The 23427-nt window shown below is 43.3% G+C and overlaps 1 protein-coding gene across 1 annotated transcript; it reads right to left on the reverse strand.

The window, feature by feature from the left end:
- LOC308156900 (LHFPL tetraspan subfamily member 6 protein) lies at positions 1 to 23166 on the reverse strand. Its single transcript, XM_080530350.1, has 4 exons — positions 23034 to 23166; positions 22002 to 22529; positions 872 to 970; positions 1 to 712 (listed from the first exon to the last, which is right to left on the reverse strand). The coding sequence occupies exons 2-4, from the start codon at positions 22384 to 22386 to the stop codon at positions 594 to 596; spliced, it is 603 nt and encodes a 200-aa protein (XP_080386476.1). The 5' UTR covers positions 22387 to 22529; positions 23034 to 23166; the 3' UTR covers positions 1 to 593.
- Between the last annotated feature and the right edge of the window lie 261 nt (positions 23167 to 23427).

Consider the following 23427-nt stretch of genomic DNA (forward strand, 5'->3'; position numbering starts at 1 on the left):
TGCTATTATAATACTTACACAAAAGTACAACAGTACATGTAAAACATATTTAACAGACAAACATGATAAGGACTCTATGTAAGCCCAATTGTTTAGCTACACTGAAATAGTTACTTACATGTTGAGAGTTTAAAAATATTGCAAGTTACCAGTAAAGGTTTACATATTTAAGGCATTACTAGGCCAATAAGGGGATACATATGAATTAAATATAGGATACAAAATACTCACACAACAACAAATCAAAAGTGATCCTTTCTCTTCACCACAGGATGTGCCACTATACTTACTACTGCAGTTACCATGAAGAGGTACAGACACTGAGACAAATTAGAAGAGCGATACCAGACAATACATGGGAAAGAGAAGAAAAGGTAGAAACACACTAGTTGCTCTTGCTGTCAGTGATGACCGAGTACTGTATGAGAACTCCTCATGGGCACAACAGATGGTCTTTGATGTGCAGGAACAAGGGAGGTACTGGCTGATATAGGCTCTGATCCTCCTCTCCCTTGCTTGGAGTCTTAAATGGCTGGTGATGACAAGCCTTGGGTGGTCATCATGGCCTTTGAGCCTGTCACCTCTAATCACTCTCAGTACGGGTACCGTTTCTGTTTCTTCCCAGCGAAGCACGCCAACCAGGTGCACAACAACATGGCCGCTGCTGCCCCTGCTCCGGTGCAGTAGAAGGCCCAGCCGATCTCACACGAACCTGTGGATTCACATTCACGCATGCATACATGCAAGCACACACACACACGCACGACACACATACACAGATATGTATTTCTTCGTCAGAATAATGATGAATGTCAACAAGACTTCAGCCAACTGAACTTGTGCAGTGACTATGTAGATGTGAGAGTCTTACCGAGCTCAAACTGGTTGGAGCGGTTGCCGCAAGTTTGCCGGACTTCTTCGCTGTCCCAACCTAGAGGGTAGAGTGCGCATCCCGACCCAATTAGCAAAGCTGTAAAGAGAGAGAGAGAGAGAGAGACCTTATAAATGTGTTACAGTATGCATGTGCTAAAAGTAAACCTGTCACAAACCCATAAAATGTTAAGTGAATAGGCAGCATGAATCATTCAAAACCACTTGGGAAGCCTTCAATACATCAAAGAGACAATAGTCATAAATAAGACAATTTGTGAAGTGGACAGTGCTTTCACTTTGAAATTAGTCTCTAGGCGTCATTTAAAATACACAGACAGATAATTGGTGTAAACGACAATTAAGCCTAAAGACAGAATTCTGTGTCTGTGGAGAATTTTGCTCTGCATACTTAAGCCTGTTGAAAAGATAACACTTTACACTGAATCACGAATCAGATTAACTAGGATAAGGTACTTTTATCACAATAGCTTCTACCACCTCATTTTACCACCCATGTTTTTGTAATCTCTAGTAAGTACGACAGGTAAAAAGATAAAGAGAGAGTAGATAGCACTGCTGCTGGGTCTTATCCATCCAGAGTACGGATACAACCACCAACTTCATACACATACACCATGGAGCTCCACCAATAAGGAGTGAGACACAGGAGGTAAGGCTACACCATCCCTGTCGCCTGCAGTCCCACTATCCAATAAAGGGACTCATGGAAAATTCATGTCGTTTGGGGATGCAAATCATTTCCGGCACTTCAAGTTCATGGCTCTTGCCTTAATGCTCTGTTTGGAATCTTAATCAGGATCAGATGAATTGTGAGAGCAAGAGCATACTGTGTATTCAATTTGAGAGTTATCTCAGAGCAAGTTTGGTAGGATTCCCCACAGTGGTAACAGACAAGGTCCAACCTACTCCAGAAGTCTTAGTTCATGGATGTTCAAGCATCAACACTCAAGATGGTGGTAAATGGACTGCACTTATATAGTGCCTTATTGCAAAGCGCTTTACTCTCATTCTCATTCACCCATTCACACACCAAATGCGGCAAGCTACCATGTAAGGCGCCGGCCCTCTCATTGGGAGCAATTTGCGGTTCAGTGTCTTGCCCAAGGACACCTCGACACGTGGCCAGCCGAGGATCGAACCAGCGACCTTGCGATCATTAGACACCGGCTCTACCACCTGAGCCACAGCCGCCCCAAAATAGGACAAATACACACAGCGCATACCACACTCACCATTACCAGGCCATACATACTGTAAGTTAGCAAAATATGGGACATTAAACATGATATTATATAAGGTATTTTTGCATCCTCATATTCATCTTGTAGCTGTTGGGGGTATAGTGTGGCAGCAGAGTAATGTATTCACTCTGAATATTCAGAAACAATCAGGAATTCTATTTCAAGTCCCTGGCGATGCTCAGCACAAAGAGCTATGTAATTGGCTTTAATTTTCCTGCAGCCTAGTATAGACAATGCCAGGACACCCACACATGACAGGGATATGAAGCCCCCCTGGAGACAATGTGGAGGAGTTTCAAGGCCCATTACTGAATGGACTGTGACTCGGTTAACCCCATTGTGTCGGCATACAAGTCCAGTTTTAAGGTGTCTTATTATATGTGGCATTGGAGAAGGAGAGCCCTCACAGTAGGCCACTGCCTAAATTAACAAAATTACATCTCTCTCAACAAAAACAACTCTCTCTCTCTCTCTCTCTCTCTCTCTCTCTCTCTCTCTCTCTCTCTCTCTCTCTCTCTCTCTCTCTCTCTCTCTCTCTCTCTCTCTCTCTCTCTCTCTCTCTCTCTCTCTCTCTCTCTCTCTCTCTCTCTCTCTCTCTCTCTCTCTCTCTCTCTCTCTCTCTCTCTCTCTCTCTCTCTCTCTCTCTCTCTCTCTCTCTCTCTCTCTCTCTCTCTCTCTCTCTCTCCTTGTATGTGTACGAGAGTGTGAGGGTTTGTCAAAGTGAGGTACAGTAGCTAACCAACACACAGTGCTCATTTTGAGGTGTCATGTTTTATGGATTTGGTTGAGATGATAGCAGTGTTGAGAGCCAACCACAAAGAGCATGTGGGAGACACTATGATTGAGAGGACTTGGTTTGTACTTTGGAGTTGAATACTGAAACAGCTGCATTACAAATGCTGTGTATTATATTCTCTTTGTCCCTCACAGAAGAAAGCAGTGCCACCAGCAGTATATCAACACTGTATAATTGTGGGGACTGACTTGTATTCTGGTTTCTCAGAGTACACTATTCTATTTTTCTTTTTATTATTATAAGACAGAATACGAAAGCTTTAATTCTGAGCTTGGGGAGAGACACATACATACAGATATCAAACCCTCATCTTGAGCTGTTTGCAAGTAGTTTTCAACACTGCAATTTCTTGTGCTTTTCTATATTTCCTCAGTTTGATGCCGGCCAACCATGCCATCTTCTGTATGCCACAATTCTTCTCTGCTGCATTCTACACATGCCTAAGTTCCCCCCCTCAGTTCTTATGAATGGAAACCCAGAAAATCCATTACGGCATATCAAAGTCTTGACAATGAAATCCAAAATTATTCAAGTCAAGTTCGTCTTGGTTAAAAGGTTGTGTGAAATGTCCCCAGACTGCATTGTGAACCAGGGAGAGCAGGCAGCAACGCCTGTCTGGGGAACCACTCTATGAACATGACCCTTGACCCTGCACTATGTCCTGTGCTATGCCATGAAAGACAAAAGAGATAGAATGGAGAGATAGGTCTGTGAATGTCACCGATAGCAACATCAAAGTGAGGGGAAAAAAGAGGGAAAATTAAGGGAAATAATGTGGCAACCACAGTGTTAAATGTGTCTGTATGTGGAGGTTGGTGAAGGAGAGAGGAGCTAATTAACATGTTACTGTCTCTTGAGCGATTTGGTAAACATTGTTATCTACAACTTCCTGCTAATCAGTTTGGGGAACTACAGCCTGCCACATCAACCTGAGTCTTAAGCTCACTGCTCAGTAGGAGATGAGGCTGGCATGGCCGGTTTCCCCATGGGAATTCTCCTGTTGATCTCACGCACAGAGCAATCCTGAAACCTTATTGAAACAGTCATCTCACTGCTGACTTTCCCCCATGCAGTTAAAGACCTCCAGAAAAGTTGACTAGATGTATGTTTTTTCTCCTTCAATGCTTACTCATATTTTTCTTGACAGATTTCATCCCTTTGAGGCTAGTCTTAATCTGGGCAGACATACACTCACTGACCACTTTATTAGGAACACTATACTAATACTGGGTAGGGCCACAAAATGTTGGAAACATTCCTTTGAGATTCTGGTCCATGATGACATGATTTCATCACAGAATTCCTTCAGATTTTCAGGTGCACTTTCAAGCTATGAATCTCTCTTCTACCACATCCCAAAGGTGTTCTATTGGATTCAGATCCGGTGACTGGGAAGGCCAACTGAAGAAGGCTAATTGTTTGAGATTACTTTTATTTTTTGTGACATAGTGGAAGTAGTCATTAGAAGACATTGTGGTCATGAAGGGATGCACATGGTCAGCAACAATACTCAAAGAGGCTGTGGCATTCCAACGATGATTGATTGGTATTAACGGGCCCAAAGTGTGCCAAGAAAACATTCCCCACATCATTACACCACCTGAATGGATGTGTACAGTGTACAGGTGTTCCTAATAAAGTGATCAGTGAATGTATACCTCTTTGAGAAATCTAGGAGAAATTCCTACCAACTCACTTGAACAGCTGTGAGTCCTTGCTGTTTCCCAGCGAGAGTTGCTACAGCTCTCTGGTGTTGCTACAGAACAGGAGGCATGCTGTCAACAGGCCTTCCCTGTTGAAGTAGCTTGACAGAACCGTAAACCTTCTAAAACCCAAACAGTGCAGAGACAGCTGAAATGACACTCCTGTCATTTAGAGCCCTACTGTAGCCCCCCACCACCACCTGCTGTCCTCCAACAGAACGGGGCACTCCGCTGGCCACAGGCTGTTATGCTTCTATTCTTTCTCGAAATCAACTTGCAACATTTCTATCTAATCGCTTCGTAGATAAGAAAAATAATGGGTTTCTGTTATGCATACATTACTTAGAGTATATACTGTATACAATCATGTGACACCATGTGTGACACCCAATGAAATATTTAGTTCTTTTTTAAAGAAATACGAACATATCAATATTTTATATTTTTTCAAACAATCTTTCAAACAATCTATAGATAAAGATGATGTAATTGAACTAAAAAACAATGAAAATGCAACTTTCCTACTGAGGAAAAAGCTAGGACACCCTATGCCCTAATAGCTGGTACTGCCCCCTTTGGCTGAAATAACCTCAATTTGACGTTTCCTACAACTGTCTACCAGTCTCTGACATCGACTGGGAGAAAGTTTTTCCCACTCCTCCATGCAGAATTCTTCCAGCTGTGTAATGTTTCAGGGTTGTCTTTCATGCACAGCTTGTTTCAAATCACCCACAGGATCTCAATAGGATCTGGGCTTTGATTTGACCATTCCAGAACTCTCAATTTCTTTCTTTTGAGCCATTCCTTGGTGGATTTACTGGAATGTTTTGGATCATTGTCGTTGCATGGTCCATATAATTTTCAGCTTAAATCTTTGGACAGATGATCTCACATTTTCCTCAAGCACCCACTGACGCAATAAAGAATTCATAGTGGATTCTATGATGGTGAGCTGGCCAGGCCCTGCGGCAACAAAGCAGCCCCAAACCATGACAATTCCACCCCCATGCTTTACAGTTGGTATGAGGTTCTTGTGCTCAAATGCTGTCTTTGACTCATGACTGTGCATTAAATGACAATTGATAACCCTAACCCCCCTCTCCATTGATGATATTCTAAAACGGGTCACATCCAAGCAGGCAAACACCTACCTCCTCAATCCTATTCCCTCCCCCTTTCTCCAATCCATTTCCAAAGACCTCTTTCCGTTCCTTTCCGCTATAATGAATTCCTCCCTATCCACAGGATCTGTCCCAGCTGCCTTTAACAGCCAGAGTCAAGCCTCTTCTCAAGAAACCAAACCTCTAGACCCATAGGCTGTCCATAACTACAGACTGGTATCCCTTCTTTCCTTTTGATCTAAAACCCTTGAACGTGCTGTCTCTAACCAACTGTCTGACTACCTCCTTCAGAACAACCTCCTTGACCCTCACCAATCCAGCTGGGCACTCTACTGAGACTGCTCTCGTTGCTGTCACCGAGGCCCTCCACTCTGCTCGAGCTTTCTCCCTCTCATCTGTTCTCATTCTTCTGTACCTGCCTGCTGCATTCGACACAGTAAATCACTCGATCCTTCTCTCCACCCTCTCAGAACTGGGCATCTCTGGCTCTGCAGTCTCCTGGTTTGCATCCTACCTGGCCAATCACTCTTACCAAGTGACATAGAGAGGTTCACTGTCCTCTCCACTGGGGTCCCCCAGGGCTCTGTCCTAGGGCCATTACTGTTCTCCCTCTATACCAAATCTCTTGGCTCTGTAATTTCCTCACATGGTTTCTCCTACCACTGCTACGCAGATGACGCTCAACTCTTTTTCTCTCCCCTCCCCCCCTCTGACTCACATGTGGCGACATGTTTTTTTTCTTTTAATTCTTCCTTCTTCTAAAATTGTGACTGCCAATGGCCCCTGGTCCTAGCATAGATTTATTTTTCTTATGATGACTGATGGATAATGAATCACTTACTTAGACAAATGTATTTGTTACTTTGGATAAAGGGGGCTACTAAATGCCAAAAATGTAAATGTAAAAGTCCAATATGCGCCTTGAGGGACTCTTATTGTAATGCAGTTTCTCAGTCACATTTGTCTGACAGCCCTCTGCCACATGTGCTTCTGAATCACCTCAAAAATAGAAATGATACAGTCTTAGCTGCACTGATCCATCCAAGTGCTATTTGCTAAGTGCTTTTTTTTGCTATAGAAAGAGCGTCTAACTGCTAGGGAACTTCCTGGAGATTGCAATTCCAGTTGATAAGAGAGACCTTAAACATTAGGCACAACTAAGGTTACTCGAGGTCAATGCCAACCTCAAAAACACCCAAGCTTGCATGTAGACAATGCTCCTATAACACACTGAATATCACAATCCCTACCTACAGCATATACCTTGGTGCATGCTATAGTGACTGAAGTGTGCAGCAGAGCATGATGTGATTATAATGCACTGGAGGGCACAGGGGGAGGGAGCTGCAGCCCTTCACTGTTATCAAACCTCCATCTGGAACTATCACAACAGCTCACTTCCTACCTTCCAATTGTCTCAGAGCCTAGTGACCTCACCCAGTACAGTATGAGAACCATTGTTCAGACCATTTACAGAGCACACACCCTTTAGATTAGATAGGTACGGTCTCACCTCTATACCGGCTAACAACAGAAAGGTTTCAAAGCAAAAGGTCAAGTGGGGCTTTCTAACGTTACTGACCTATAACTCCATTGTTCTTTGTAAGTGCCCATTCTCCTGTCACAGCAGTAAAAGCAAAACATCTCCATATCTAGTCTTTAAATGCCCTGAACAGAGCCTTTACCACCACAGCCAATACACAAATACAACCCGGTTGAACATTCGATGGTAAAGCTTCTAAAATGCCACAGTAGTCAGGGCTCAAGGCTCTATCACTGAAACTCCCCTCGAAATCAAAACAATAATGGCTCCCTCCCTACCATTTTAATGTAATACATTTTGTTTGTTCTGAAAGCTTTGAATAGCGTTTTAACAGGACAGGCTGCACTTCTCTAAATACTCTATTCCACCCGGGACTACATTGACCTAGAAAATGCAGTTTTAACAGCAGCAGTCTGCTCTGTCTCTCGACTGGATGAGAGGCTGTCGCAAATGGTGCCCAAGGGCCTCATTTTACCGAACTTTCCAGCCATGTTTGTGTTTGTCCCTTTCATTAACAGACGCCTGTGAAATCCTGGCACATCCAAGCTGTTGCAGATGGTTTGATTAAAACAAAGCCTATAAAGGACACCTTTAGGGTTGTCAAAAGTTTCCAGACTCCTCACTAAAGAGCACCAATCCAAGGCCATGGAAGGGGCTTGATGGAAAAAAAAAGAAGAAAAGCAAAGTCATTCTTCAAAGAGCAAGGACACCTACATATCATATATATAACATATAAATAGGTAAGACGTTTTCATCAAAGAAAGTGCATAACTCTAGCTCAAACAGAAACAATTCCCATTATTTGGACTTCCACCACACTGTGTATATTTCTGTAAATAGAGCACTCATAGTGCTGTATGTCTGAATTATGCCATCGTGTGTGTGTGTGTGTGTAAGAGACAAGAATAATTACTGTTGGCACACAATAATGTTAGGGTGAATATCTATTTGGATAACACTCTCTGTTACAGTCACTCCCTCTTAGACAGAATACCACAAAAAATAGGGACAAACTGTTGAGAAACGTTCGCATTCCCCAAATGGCTGTCTCTGTGAAGTCTGTGCATGTCTCAAGTGAGGGGTTACGAGACAGGAAGGAGCCCCACAACTTGGCTTTCTCCGCTCCATGATGGGGACAATGCTCTAATTCAATAGTCTTTTCTCTCTCAGAAACTCACATCTGGACATACTTGAGCTCCAGCACACCAGATAGCACAGCCAAGAGCACCACACCTAGAAACATACGAGGAGCAGACTGGAAAAGCCTGCTATTGTAAACTGAGCCCCTCAGATTAAAGGCCTCACCAAAAACAGATGCACACACACAGCACAAGAAAATAGAAGGATTAAGGATACCCTTGCAACTTTGCAGGCAAACAAAAAAAAACGTCTGCAGGCTTTTGAAAATAGCTGGAGGGGGAAAACGTACATAAAAAATTTGCTGGAGAGGGAAAATGTACATCAACACAACACAGAATAAAAGACCTACAGAAGGGAGGCTCCAGCACTGCAAGGCCAATCCTGTCAACATGTCCAGAAGGCATGGGGAATATGATGTGCAAGCACACGGCATAACCGCAATCCTTCCCCCCTCTTCTTAATTCCATACAGGTTTATTTAATGATTTATATACAACATTTTGATATCCCAAAACGTATATTCTCTTTGTTGTGGCTAATCATGCTGAGACAAACTGCTCCTTTGATCACAGAATGCAGGAAGACAGTAGTGTGTATGTCTGTAAAGCAGAGGACATGGGCGAGAGGGAAAGACAAGTGAGCCAGCAATGAGGGGATTTCTGAGAATCATTTGCAAAGTATTTGTGTATATAATCATAGCTGAATTGAAAACAGTGTGCACACATAAAATATAGCCTTAATGATATTTACACAAGGAGACACTATCAAAGTCAAGTGTGAAGAAAACCTAAATGGGAGGAATCAATGCAGGCCAGGAGGCAGAAAGCTCATTATGTCACAAACATTATGTCACTAACCCAAAACTGGAGAAACTTGTGATTTTTGGGCAGTTGTCAGCTTGATTTCCTTTTGCTAGAAATCATGGTGACATCTGTCTCCAGTTATCTTTACATTCTGCAGTTTGTGACGTACAGACTTTAATAGCATATTATACTCTCATTTACATTACATTTTACATTTACATCAGAACACGGCAGGGAGGGTGTTGAGAGGCTTCATCCAAATTAACCCATTCTCTCTATGACTTCAGCCCTCTGTATGTTCCTCCACTGCTCATGGGGTTTGTTGTTCAATTGAAATGAGTTCACATCTGTAAAAGCGGTCTGTGGCCCACTTCCTCTCCACCATGTAAGAGCTGAGCCTTTACAACAACCCCTCACAAACAAACATGGAAACACACAGGCCAGGGCAACTCCCACTGCATCTCAGCACACTAACAATCTCCCAGCACAACTTCAAAGACTTGCCAAAGGGTATGAAAAGAATGAATATTTATGAGTCATGGTGAGACATATCCCAAGGCAAAAATAATTAAGAATCTTCGCAGGGGGTGTCCTGATTACAATGGAACTGTGGGGCTTGCTGAGTGGACCTGAACATTGTTTTGGCAGGCAGGTAGGAGACAATTTCAATTGTCCCACTTGAAAACAAATGGCTGTGAGCTCTGCAGAATGTCTTGAGGTGTCAAAACTGTGATGTCATCAGTTTAGATGCAATGAGATGAATGATGGTTGGTGGTCTCCTTAACAACAGCTCCTAATTTAAATACTGTGGTTTTTACGGTGACCATCTCTCTCTATCACTCTCTGTATGTAAACAGTATGTAAAAAAAATTCTAGAAAGTATTTGCCTTGTAATAGATGTATAATGAATTATACAGTAATATTAAAGCCTCATTTCATTAATTCTATCTGACCTTTTTTGCATTGCCCTTGTTGTATGAAATGTGCTATACAAATAAACTTGCCTTGCGCACTAAATAAGCACACTCAACAATTCTTTGCACATAGTGATAATTACATTGTAGTTAGATTATCAATATTAGATCTAACATATCTATGTATTTCTTTGCTATCAACACAATAACCAATTTAACAGTTTCAAAGCAACATATGAGTTTAACCATACGTTAACGTGCATCAAGGACAACGGGAGATAACACAAAACTCAAAGAATATCTGCTGTCCCTCTCCTTAAATATCATTCCCAACAAAGGACAAGCTGTGAGATACATTAAAATGGTAAAGGAAAACACCTATGGCGTTTGTTATGGCATTGGCCCGGTCTGTATTGTTAGCGAGTGGTGGTTGCTTAAATGGGTTTGCACGTGCAGTACAACACTGTATCGTTTGGTACACGTGCAAACCGAGCGGCCCGTACCGAAGATTTTCGGAACGAATACGTGAACCGTTACACCCCTACTTTTAGACACATACTATTTAGGCCAGTGACATGCTGTGCACTGTGGTGATGCTTCTCAAGAGTTCAGTCAGTCTTGACCTAATTTTCCCATTCCCACTCAAAAGTTTCTAATCTATTCCTGTCCGTCTTCCCAAAGTCACAGTGCCACTGTACAGTCACACCATGCATCGCTGCATTGACCGCCGCTTTATCTCACATAACTCCTACTCTATGAACACCTCATTATCTGCACATGCTGGAGTAATCTTCCCCCACTCAATCACAACCAATGCTATAATGTACACTCCCACTGAGTAAGAACACAGTGAGACTCATTGGTCATCTTCTTTTTTTTTCTTCTTTTTTTTATGTTTATGTTCAGTTAACATTAGATGAAAAACCAGGAACAATCATTTTTGGTGTGTTTCTTACTATTTTAAGATTTGTAAAATATATATACAGTATATACACATAAAAACATTTTTTTGACTTTTTTCCTGGTATTTCCTGGCATTCTGTTTTATATGGATGTCAGCATAAATGGCATTTGGTGTGAGGGCTAAAGGTGCACTCTCCTCCTGTCTTTCCCCATGTTCTGCAGTGCTGCAGTGAAGGTGAGTGAGTTTCTGCTTGTCGCGTTGAAGCGTGAGTCCCCGTTTCCTGTGTTCATATGACTGCACACCTTGACAGACGCTGGCTCCTCCACTGTGACCATATGGCAAGCTGTTCCCCTGCTGTCGACTGACTCACCAGCGAAGCCTGGGGGATACAGGAGAATATTCTCTTATCTGTGCCTGTCTCTTCCCTGGTTCTCTGCTCAGTCAGGCCAGCAGTTAGGACGCGAGGGCACAGGGGGAGAGTCAGTAAGTATGCTGACTGCCACAGCTGAGATAAGCTCCCATGCCGTACCTCAAACCCAAATTCTGGTATGTCAGTGTTTTAAACAATCTGTAATCTGCATGTCACATTTTACACTTACTGTATGTGCTACAATGTGGCTGCCATAGCTCCGAAAGGTCTTTTGAGAAAGGCCCACGTCATTTTCATGTTTCTTAGCTGATATATGACATCCTGGTGCTGCGCAATGTTATTGCACAATGATTTAAGTAAGAAAATTGCTATTTAGGTCAAAGTATATGTATTTTTGGCAATACATTATATTTTCTTATTTCCCCATGACATTTCATAGAGCTACAGAACCCCCTTCAAAGGCTTTTTTTGTGAAACAACCTTTCGACGCATTTTATTAGGAATTGCTCCTAGCTATATCTGGCGTTACATTCCCAAATAGCTCTGTGAATAACTAATGTCATCACTCGATTCATCCATTCTTTGATTATTTTCTTTTTTTAAGAAAAGCCAGAACTGGCTGGCTTGGGTCTTTAACGTCTACACATTTTATTCAAGTTGAGACTTGCTGGTAGTGCACACAACCCTCCCCTGACACCGGAACAAACACACTGTGTGTGTCATTATGTGTCACAAACAGTGGTAACTGACAGTGTACTGCAAAAGCACACAATAAACATCCCACCATATATCTCACATGAGTCTACCACTCAGTCTCTGTGAGTGTGTGTCTCTGAACCTCGAATAAATGGAAATACAGCTAGATCCGACAGCGAGTTCCATGTCCCAGGGGGGCAATAACAAAGAGGAGTAAAAGTTTCTGATGTAGATTCCCCTGTAAGAAAATTCTATTTTCAGCTGCAGTGCACAAAACCTAACACAAAATAGTCAAGTTAATTGTATTTCAGCTATCAAATGCAGGCCAGATCTAGCAAAACATCTACAAAAGAAGCTTCATAAACAATGTATTAATCCTTGGGCAATGTCCATGAATGTTTGTATAATTCATAATGTCTATATATACCCAAGGGAAACCAACTACGTCTCAATTACCACTTCCTTATCCATGAAGTGGCTTGCCCTGGCAAGAATGCCAATGTTGGCACAGATGGCTTTGGGACTGTTGTGTCCAGCGTTTCCATGTGAGCAGGACCAAATGTGGAAGACTAGCATCCTGTTTACTTCTCCTCTAGATTATGTCTGATTCATCCTCATCAAAATGAATTCCTCTGTCCATTTGCAATGATGTCAGTGTGTTTGAACATAAATTAGTTTGTCAAAGTCAGTTCCAGTGCCAGAGAATACCTAATATCTGACTTTTCAAAGCTACTGATTGTGAGGACAAGATCAGCAGGCTCTATAGTTACAGATGCTTTACTTGACATTTACGTGAGAGGTCCGAACAGAATATGTGCGCCTGTTTGCTCAGTAGTTTTTGCAGCAGGGCAACAGAATGAGCACAGGGATGGGCTCCCAAACAAACAAGCAGGCAAGAGGACTGACTACAGTGACATGACACACAGAGCAGTGATCACCAAACAGGCATGTTTGCAGAGTTAAACAAGTCTGAAACGAGGACTAGAAATAGAGTGTAAATTGAAACAGGTGGTATGAAGAGTAGACAGTAACCATGTGTACACAAACTGTACAAAGGCCTGAAGTTGGAGGTTACAGGAGGGCTGGGAAAGTGAATGAAGCTGATATTATTGCACCTTACAGTGGGAAAAAAGGGAGGGGGGCTATGTTGCTTTATCAGTCAGTCACACTGCTAACCATGGACCATTAGAATGATCATGGAATAAGTCGATAGGAGAAGATCACAGGGATAATTAGGTTGAGAGTATGCAGTGTGGAGTAGTTTCCTCTTAGCAGACAGACAGCAGGCAGAGGAGGGCCAAGGACAGCGAACCAGATAAGACTGAGCCATGTGTAAACCTGTAATCCTGATCCTTCACACTCCCCCATACTCTCACTACTGGGAGAAATATGGAAGAAAACATCTCATTAAGAATATGTTGATAGTTTTGCATATTTCTGCATCCATGTCATTACCTAGTCTTCTGTGCTAGCAGTAAGCAAATTCCAGGCAGTATGGTATCCTGCAGCATAGCTTTGTGCAGTATACTGCGACTGATTGACAAGCCTGTATCTGCCCATGTTAGGTGATAAGAGGCACTGTTGTCATCAAGCCCCAATAAGGCCAGCCTGGGAGAGATGGAGGCCAGAAGTGTCCCCTCAATCACTGGACTGGGCTCTGACTGAAACAAGAGTAGGGGCTGTGGAGCTGCTATACAGATTGTGTGCGAGTGTGTGTGTGGGTGAATGAATGTGAAACCACATGTGTGTTCAAGCATGCTCATGAACCCATTTAAAAGTGGTAAATGGTTGACAAGGGAGGACTTCATGAGAATAACAATACAAGATTATTATGAGAGGCTGCCTCATATCATTCCATAGAAGATGTGCATTGCCACTACTGAGGATATAAATCACAAATGGCAGACAAGCTCAGAGGGGCGATAAATCACTTCCATTACAAACATTGGCATATCCATAGTACAACTTAAATCTACAAACTGTTGGTGGCTCTGAGCATTCCAGCACATTGTAGAGCTGTTGTCCAAACCAGAACACCTGGATTAACTTCTAGATAATGAAGTAACATCAACGGCGCTGGCAGTGACCGGACAGTTTGGAACCATCCAGAAGATCCCATAGGGCTTCAGTGAAAGGACTGTCTCAACAGGGCGTTTTCGGGACAAGAAGGCAATTCATGGGTGCTGGCTAGATGCATCATGCTCTGAGCATTCCAGCACATGTCCAAAACAGTTCTTTGGAGAGGGTGCTTTCAGAACCAGAGGGCTCAGCTCAGGGGCCCAGAGAGACCTTTGAAAGCTCTGCTACACAGAGGCCCCTTTGTTCTTTTTCTTCAGAGAGTTGTCAGTGGCATTATGCCTCCTCTAACCAGCCTCTTTTTCAAAAAATGATTTAGATTTCATATTGATGAAGAAAAAAACTTCAATTTAGTTGATCTCTTTTCTCTGTGAATAGAATGGGATGTATGCACACAGACATTTTAGGTTTACAATATCCCAAGCCATAATTTACATTGCTCTTCCACTCTCACCAGACTGTTAAATATGCATAGCAATGCATTGCATAATTAACATCTGTAAATTGCCTCGTGACCAGCCTCCTCAATTTCCGTCTCCTTCATTTAAAAACCATGCTGGCGGGCTCATCTGTCTGTAGCGCTTCTCTGAGATGGTTAATGGTGCACACACACTCATGTCCTACTTTAACAAGCCAACCCAACAGATGTTCTCTCCCTGGTTAACAGCTGGGTTGGTGAGTGCCGTTCTTACTGTGTGGTCAGGCTAGGTGTAGGGGTGGTAGAGGACCAACTGGAATGGTACCCCTGTAACAACCTGGCAGAACATATGTGTATGAACCCGCTCACCAGATATCAACACAAACACAACCCCCATTTGCCGCTTTTCCTCCCTGGAGTTCCGCCACTTCAGATTCCTATTAAAATCCCCTTTTCATCTTTTAATCCCACATAATTTCTTTCCCTCACTCATTCGCCAATTCTCCCAACACTCTCCTTCTTAAAGTGAGCAGCTTGTGCAGCTCAAGTTTAAAAACTCTTCACAGAAAATAAAATATGATGAGCTTGAAGTTAAGCATTTGGTGACAATGCTACAACGAATAATTCAACATATGAAGCTTAACTTAGATTAACTCTTTCCTGCCTGCTTAAGTCTAACCATGTTAATAAATGAAAAGGAGTGTCCTGGGATGGTCCAGTGGTCTAAGCACCTTGGCCTACAGTGACACATTATATTCCCATGTCGGCATGGGTTTGAGTCCAGCCCATGGCCGTCTGACAAACCCTTTCCTCCCTATCTCTATTCAATAAAATGAAAAATGTAAGAGCGGGACTGCCCCACCAAAAATGTTTACCTTTTATAAAAACATTCCATAACATGGGCAGACAAGCATGTCTCTGCATTGCAGATCGCTTCATGGGCTGCTTCTCATATCTGTTACCACGACAGTGAAACGCTGCTACTGTGTCGACACTCTCCCTCTCAGGCCAATGAAATCTCTCTCACCAGGCTGGGATTACTGTTAGAATGCAGCCTAGCAATCTTCCATTTCAATTAAAAATTAACTGGGGTTGAAGAAAGTGATATCAGAAAGGGGAATAATATAACATGATTACAACAAAACATCACAGCATTACTTGATTAGTTAATTGCATAGAATTCCCAATGAAGAGTTTAAAAGCTACACAAAAATGGTCTTTAATTCAGAGCATTGGATTTTGTGTGGCTGTTTATCCTATATCTTACGATTTTGACAGTCTGCCAGTAATTCAGCTCAGGAATGAGGGTATTAGCAAATGTGAAATGTTGTCTAGGGATATGAGATTAAAAAGCCAAATGAGGCAGAGAAATGTTCATAGGAAAAGGCTCGACTAAATCACAGGAAAATGTAAATCTAATGGAAGATCGTACGTCAAGATTCTTTTTGCCGACAGAATGAAAAATAAATCTTTCCGGATGGTGTTGTGTACCCTTATCAGTTTCCCATACACACGTGAGTGCATTTCACAAGATGTCACATCACCAGATATGGAAAATGAGAGCAGTAACCCACCAGCATACATATGTCCACCCTACACAGTGGAGTGTGCCCTCAAAGGGTAGACACTTATGTTGCTAAGTAGCCGGGCTTTATACTCTGGGATGGAGGGAGAACGGAGCAGTGGGAGCGGTGGTGGTCGGGGGTTGTGAATTCTAAAACATTCCCAGCATTCCTTCGCCAGACTCAGAGGCCCCTGACACGCTCTAAAAAAAAACACGTAAGGAACGGACACCACTCCACCCATTAATGCAACACACACATACTAGGACATGACATATTTACCCACAGAACCAAGCCACCTCCGACAGCCAAAGCCTCATCCACCCACAGAGACAGTGACATGGAACTTATCTGATGAGAGCAGCCAAACAGATACATGTATACCACATATGCATGCACAGTATGAGTGGACCAACTACCCGCTCTTATTTTTAGAGCCACAGAGTCTCCTCTTGCCTCTGCAGCTGTCTCTCTCCCTCTGTCTGTGTCCCCCTGCGATCCCTCAATGAAGAGGCTCAGGACACTGATCACTCCTGTGTCGCCATCCCTCTTTCTCTCAGCATGGCTGGGTCACAGCGGGTCAGCTAGAATGGGCAGAGGCTTCTCCCTAGCACCCTCTCACACAATCAGCCCTGAGTGAGAGGCGCAAACCTGATCACACACACGCACACGCATATGCACACGCACACGCACGCGCACACACACACACACACACAGTCTTTCTCCATCTAACCTTGTTGAGACCAGGCATTCCTAGTTCGGAACTAGGAAAGCCTGGGGAAATCCTTTGCAAAAAGTAGCTACAAAGAGGTGGAAACGCATTTGAAATGAGCGATGCCACGAGTGCAGAATTCAGTTTCTCCTTCAGGTTTTCTTCCATTTTCTCCCAATGTTGCCATCTAGCATAGACAACAACTCTCTGCAAAATAGTCCTACCTGATTGAAAAAAGGACGCACATAATAAGGAGCAACCATTCTATGGGCATGTGGGGGGAGGGTTCTTGGAATGTAACATCCAATGAAATTCAAGCACGTTCTCCCATTGCTCCGTCCAGAATAGCCAGAGAGGCTAATCAAAAATTCTCCAGACCTCCAAAAGAGGCATGAAAACAATGTGATTGAGGTATGGCTACGCAAGACTACTCTCCATCTAACTTCATCTGTAATTGACAACATTCCTCCGTGGCCTACTAAGAATCATCCATCTTCCTTAAACGCAGGGAACCATTCAGCAGCATGTTGGCAACTGTGCTCAGGAAAGTTCATCAAGAGCATATCCATGCCATACTGTAGTTCTCTTTTGTTTATACCTATTTTAATATAGAGGGAATGTTATAGGACCCAAGACCCCAGAGGATTGCCTCAGATGAATGACCAGTACTTAATCATTTTACTGGCATGTCTGTTTGGCTTCAGCCCAGCTCCCACCAAAACCATCTACAGATTTGCTACTTGGGAAATAAACCTCAGTTTTGTTGTTGTAGCATTAACTATGAACAATTTGTACAGCTTTCCCTAATCTCCCCATTTTGACTCTGTGAGAGCAATGACCTCCCATTGCCCCCTGCATTTCTAAAAACAGATGCAAAGGGGGGGGGGGGGGGGGAGAACAGAGGACACTTCTCAACTCAAGCGAACGTGAGGCTGCAGAAGGCCACAACAAGTTTTGCATACAGGAGTTGCACCAGGACAGAACTACAATGCAGCAGCCAAATCAAAGGGAAGGTTAATGATGATGTTGTGTTGAGCTCCTGTTTCAGCCTCTGTCAGACAAGAGTTAGATGGTGGAGACAGAGACAGAACCACACTGAGGTTTCCACGCGCTGGTTGTTGATGTGATGGAGGAAGTGAGCCTCTGAGTGCGTGATTATCAGGGAGAGATGATCTATGCTGTTTGAAGGAGGAAGCACCTGTGCCAGGTGGCGCTGCGCCGGGCACCCTGAGGGGTGCTGCAGGGAATGCTGGGTAAAACAAGCACTACAGAGGGCGAAGATTAAAAGAAAATGCAATGAAATACTTCTCTCGCCTTTCACCCCCCATAAAGTGAACATTATAAAACAAGTCATCTTTTCTCATTAGGTTCACTCTGATGCAAAGGCATGTGACTACACCCAAAAAACGATATTGTGTTGTCTGTCTTCTATTCGTTGTAGTGTATGTTAGTGAATGAATTTACAGGATCATGTTGTACTGCAAACAAATTCCACCAACCTAGCTTGTTTGGCAATAAAAGGAACTTGTATCTTGCTATGCAAAATGTAAGTCACTATCCTGGGAGAAAACAGACTCTAATACAGTGTTTCCTCCAGGATTTTTCACATTAGTGGCGGAGTGGTCCTCTTTCGCGCACGCGATTTCTTTCCCGCGTGCACGGCACGCGCATAAAACGCGCACTGGCGCTCAAAACAAAGACGTAATTTCACCAAAAACTAATAGAGGGTGGCAACAATTATAATTTCTTAAATAGCGGTTGTCATTAAAGCCGAGCAGGTGATTTTATATAGAAGGTGATCAAATACCAAGATATCCTACAGCTGCAGCGGAACATGCGGAACGCGCATTATACACCCACACACACACACACACACACACACACACACACACACACACACACAGAAAGATCAATACGAAGTAGGCCAGTGGTGTAGTCTAGGTGACACGCAGGACTACGCCGTATACCCACTAGGAAAGGACAAGGATTTCCATATACCCACTTAAACATGTGTGAGGATACGTAACAGCGTTTTGTGACAGAACTTTCACTTTCATTCATGAAATTCACCCCGTCTGTGTCACGAAGCACTTGACTTTTGGACCATTGGGACTGACTATAGCGTCATATACCATCAACGGGGGGAGATGCGACATGAAATATGTCAAAATGCAGCACTACCATGCACAGATCAGCCTTATAACATGTAATGTTAGATATATAACGTTAGACAGGGAGCGCAGATGTATTTTTATGAAAGATATGAGGCTGGGAGGGAAAAATCACAGTATACCCACTAGAAACAACTAGACTACACCACTGAAGTAGGCCTATGAGAGTACACGTACAAAACCGGCTAACGTTACTCATTAACTGTTTACACAAGTAAAATCACATTGTGACAGTCAGATGGAGCATTCGGTAAACAACAACAGCAAGGTAATGCTATCAGTTGAGTTAAAGAAAACAAACTCTTACCTTTGATGACACCGACATGAGCCCTGTTTACCCGTACCTCCGCCGTTCTGTTCGTGGTGATTTTAGAGGCAATAGATTATTTTTGCCCCGCGCATATTGCTATGAATAGTTCGAAGCTAGCGTTAGGTGCGAGAATGCTCGGTTAACCCATTAGCGGGAACATTATTTGTTTCACAAAATAGGCTGATTTAATTGACCATGAACATCAGAGACATACATTACGAATGTTCATTTAAAATACTCTATACTGAGCACTGGTATAAGAACATGAACCAGAGAACAGCAGTAAATGCAATAACCAACAGTCGTCGCTGATGATGTTGCATTTTCGATTAGGATACGGGATTAAAGGCACCGGCGACGGGCTAAGAGAGAGAGTGAGGAGAGGGATTTCCTGAAATCCAAATGTCCCGCTTAATTCGGACCAATCACAAAACTGTTATGAAAGCGCGTCGCCTCGCCTCGCCTCGCCTCGCGCGCCTGTGGAGCGATTCAGTCTCGAATGCAGTGCGAACACAAACGACGAGGTTAATTGCAACATTGTAACATATTGTAAATAACTACGCCCTAAATCGTAACGAAATGTTGGTCTGGAAGCGGCCTAAATCTAGCTTCAATCTGCTTTTTTTCTGTTCTCCGGTCCTAATAACTCGCTGCCTTTCTGCGCAGCCTGAATCAAAGTGGACTGTCTGAATCAATTAGTGGCGGAGGAAATTCATTTGTGGCGGCCCGCCACTAATAAATGCATAGAGGAAACACTGTAATAGTATGAATTAGGCTGTGTGAGAGAAGCTTTGAGTCTTATGCAACCTGCAGCCCAGTGATGAACATGTTGTTTGAAGCGCAGTAGACCAACATACAGTACTACAGCAGGTATCAAAGCGTTGTGCTGGAAAACCTTTTTCGGGAAACGGGAAAACCCGTTTTTCTGGAAAACCAGAATTATAACCTGATAAGCTATTTGCCTTATACTGTGTTCATCTTTGCAAAGGAGTAAGAGCCAGAAATAAGACATAACACATTTTTTTAAATGGAAACACCACATTCAAAACAAAACGTTAGCAGTGCAGACGGAGGAACTGTTTTGGTTGGATAATCATCTCATTTACCCAAGTATCGAATGGGGTATCACTTCCAGGGCACGTTTACCCTCTATCTGTATGACCAAACCTTAACTAGCTCTGTCTACAGGTCACTGATTCACTCTGTAGCTATTCCTTCCCACTCGCCACCCCCCTCTTCTCTCCGTCTCTCCTCCCCCTTCCCTCTCGCTCTTGATCAAAAGCAGGGTCATACTAAGGAGACAGAGAGACTGGTGGTATGGCGCCCTGTATGGGAAATTAAGGAAAAGTGAAAGAGTGAAACAGATAGTGTTATCTATATTTTTAAAACACCACAGAGAGAGAACCAGGGAAAGGAAAGAGCAACAGTCAAGAAACAGATTGATGTGAATGTGGAACCAATAAGACTTAACATAGGATGATACATTTGAAATTGTAATTACATTGTTATTACCATGAGAGGACCAACATCATTGTAAGTTCTCTCACGATCAAGAGAAAACAGTAGCCTTTTTTGCCACTTAATGACAACATTAGTGAGTAGTCGAAAAAACTTAATATGGAAGTAACGTAATGATAATTTAAAGAGGTCCTCCTTTCATGATATTAGTGATATACAGTAGCCATCCATTTCAAAGCTTTAGTTTCACTCCACCAAATAGCACTAATAAATCCTCAAAAAAAGTGCATGAAATTACACATGCAAGGCTTTAACATCATCTTTTCATACTGCAGTATGCAGGTCGTGCAGCCCCAACCCGTGCAGACGTGGTGCTCTGGTGAAAATCTATCTCTAATGAGAGACTGAAACTCAATCTACTACAAAGAGGTAAAGCCACCATCAGAATCAGAGATGACAGGGACCAGATAAATGAACCAGAACATGGAGACGAGGTAAACAAGCTTTTCAATCAAGTGGTTGTGTCAGAGAACAAGATTGTACCAAGAATGTGGACCACTGAATGTAGCATAAAACAGATGTTAGGAGTCCCCTCTCATGAATAAATAATCAGCCAATGCAATGTTTTCCTGGAGAGCAAATGTCATGGGATTTTTCTCATGCATGAAATGGCCACTGGTCTCAAGAGAGAGAGAGGCAGCAGAGGCCCTGGCCGGCAAGCACAAAGAGGTCACACTTAATCAACCCTAGTCTCCCTGACTCGTTGAAAGAGAAGAGCAGTCAAAGTCATTTTCCATGAGGGAGGACAGGGATGAGTGCAGAGGGAAGAGTAGTTGTATGCTCTGATTTATTGAGGCGCTTTACTGCTCTCAGACTGTTCTTTAGAGGAAATACCAGCATGCTGACAAATGGGACCACACATCGAGTGTGTTACATTTAAAAGGCCCGATGCCTTTCTTTCTCCTCAGATTTCAGGTCAGGAGAATATTACATTAAGTGAAATTGAAAAATAACCTGGGATACAAAAGGGAAAGTAAGAGAAACATGGAGTTGGTCCATCATCCCACCACCACCATCTATAATTCTTTATTGTCTCATTCTCTCTCATTCGTCTGTTGCTCTGTTCATCCGACTGTACAGGTTTTCAGTTAAAGACATGATCAGACTTACCCCCTACAAACTGGAGGCCTCCAGCCACACGTCCGATGGTGCGGGAGATGAGGTCAGAGACACAGCAGCCCATGAGAGCCGTGAGGGCCACCAGGAGCAGCAGGCCACAGCCGACTCCTGTCACCACCGTACAGATCCTCCACTCCAGGCTGGGGATACCCTGGAAGGAAGCGTAGCGTCCACACTGCTCCAGCATCACCGTGGACCCCCGGGCCTCATCCCGCACTGGGTAGGAACAGCGCCGGAAGGTGCCAAAGGACACCGGCTTGTCCATCTGTGAGCCCAGCAGCCAGTAGGGCATGAAGAAGCCAACACAGGAGGCGGCAGCAGAGAGGAAGGACAGCAAAGCCCAAACCACACCCGCACACGTCAGGCTGGAAGCCATGTCTGACCAGCCTCAAAAATAGAACGACTCTCTCTCTCTTTTAAATTCCAGAGACTGTTTTCTTATTTCAACATCAGCAGTTGGTGTAGATAGCTATCCAGTGTTACCACTGTCCCTCCCCCCTCTGGGCTGTGTGATGATCCCTGGGGAGACAGAGGGAGAGTTGAATTTACGAGGTACAGACAGGGGATGACAACTGGACTGTCAGTGGATACATAACAGTTTAGGTCCCCATGGAGCAGAGTTCAGACAAGGGTATGGCTAAGCAATGGACCACACAAATGCAAAATCTTTAAAATTCAAAACTTGTGAAATACAGCAGCATGTTGAAAACTGTAGGCTACAGTACTTTTAGACTGCATACATTATACACATAATTTAATTGGTACTGTAATAACAATGGGTTACATTTTATTGTTATAGGCCTACGTATAACAGCCTTATTGTAAATGCTTAGCCAATTTAATTAATATTTAGCTATAAATTGTCAATCAGTAGGCCATAATGTCCAGGCAGGTCTGAAACGTTCATTTCCATAGCATATGCTTAATATATCATTCGCTCTGAGACAAACCAAGTGCATTAAGCATTTGCACTTGTCATTTAAAATAAAATATGAGGTGAGGCCAAGTTAATAGAAATCTTACATGCTTCAATTCCTCAACGTGACGCGGCGCTTGGCTTGCAGGTGATATCTTGATTTCAAAGTTCAATGTAGTTGAGAAAGAACAGGGCAAAAACACCTCCACGTAGAGTCCCACCGTCAGAATATCCGCTTTCCTTTATCGCAAAAAACAACAACTCATGACAAACTTCTTAAGTTCGACAACGTGGTCCGTCCGGAGTTATGGGATCTATAACGGGGGAACACCTTGGTCCGACGCTCCGACCATACCGACATTCCTTGGCTCCGAAGTGAGTGATGACGGGTTGAGAACGATGTGAGCCGCGCTCAGAGGGACCGTCTCTCCAATAGGGTGTGACTGCAGAACGGAACTCTCCGCCCAGTGGGCTGGTCCCAATGATGTATCGTGACGTTAG

The sequence above is a fragment of the Nansenia antarctica genome (assembly GCF_963989245.1).
Source record: "Nansenia antarctica genome assembly, chromosome: 4".
Taxonomy (NCBI): domain Eukaryota; kingdom Metazoa; phylum Chordata; class Actinopteri; order Argentiniformes; family Microstomatidae; genus Nansenia; species Nansenia antarctica.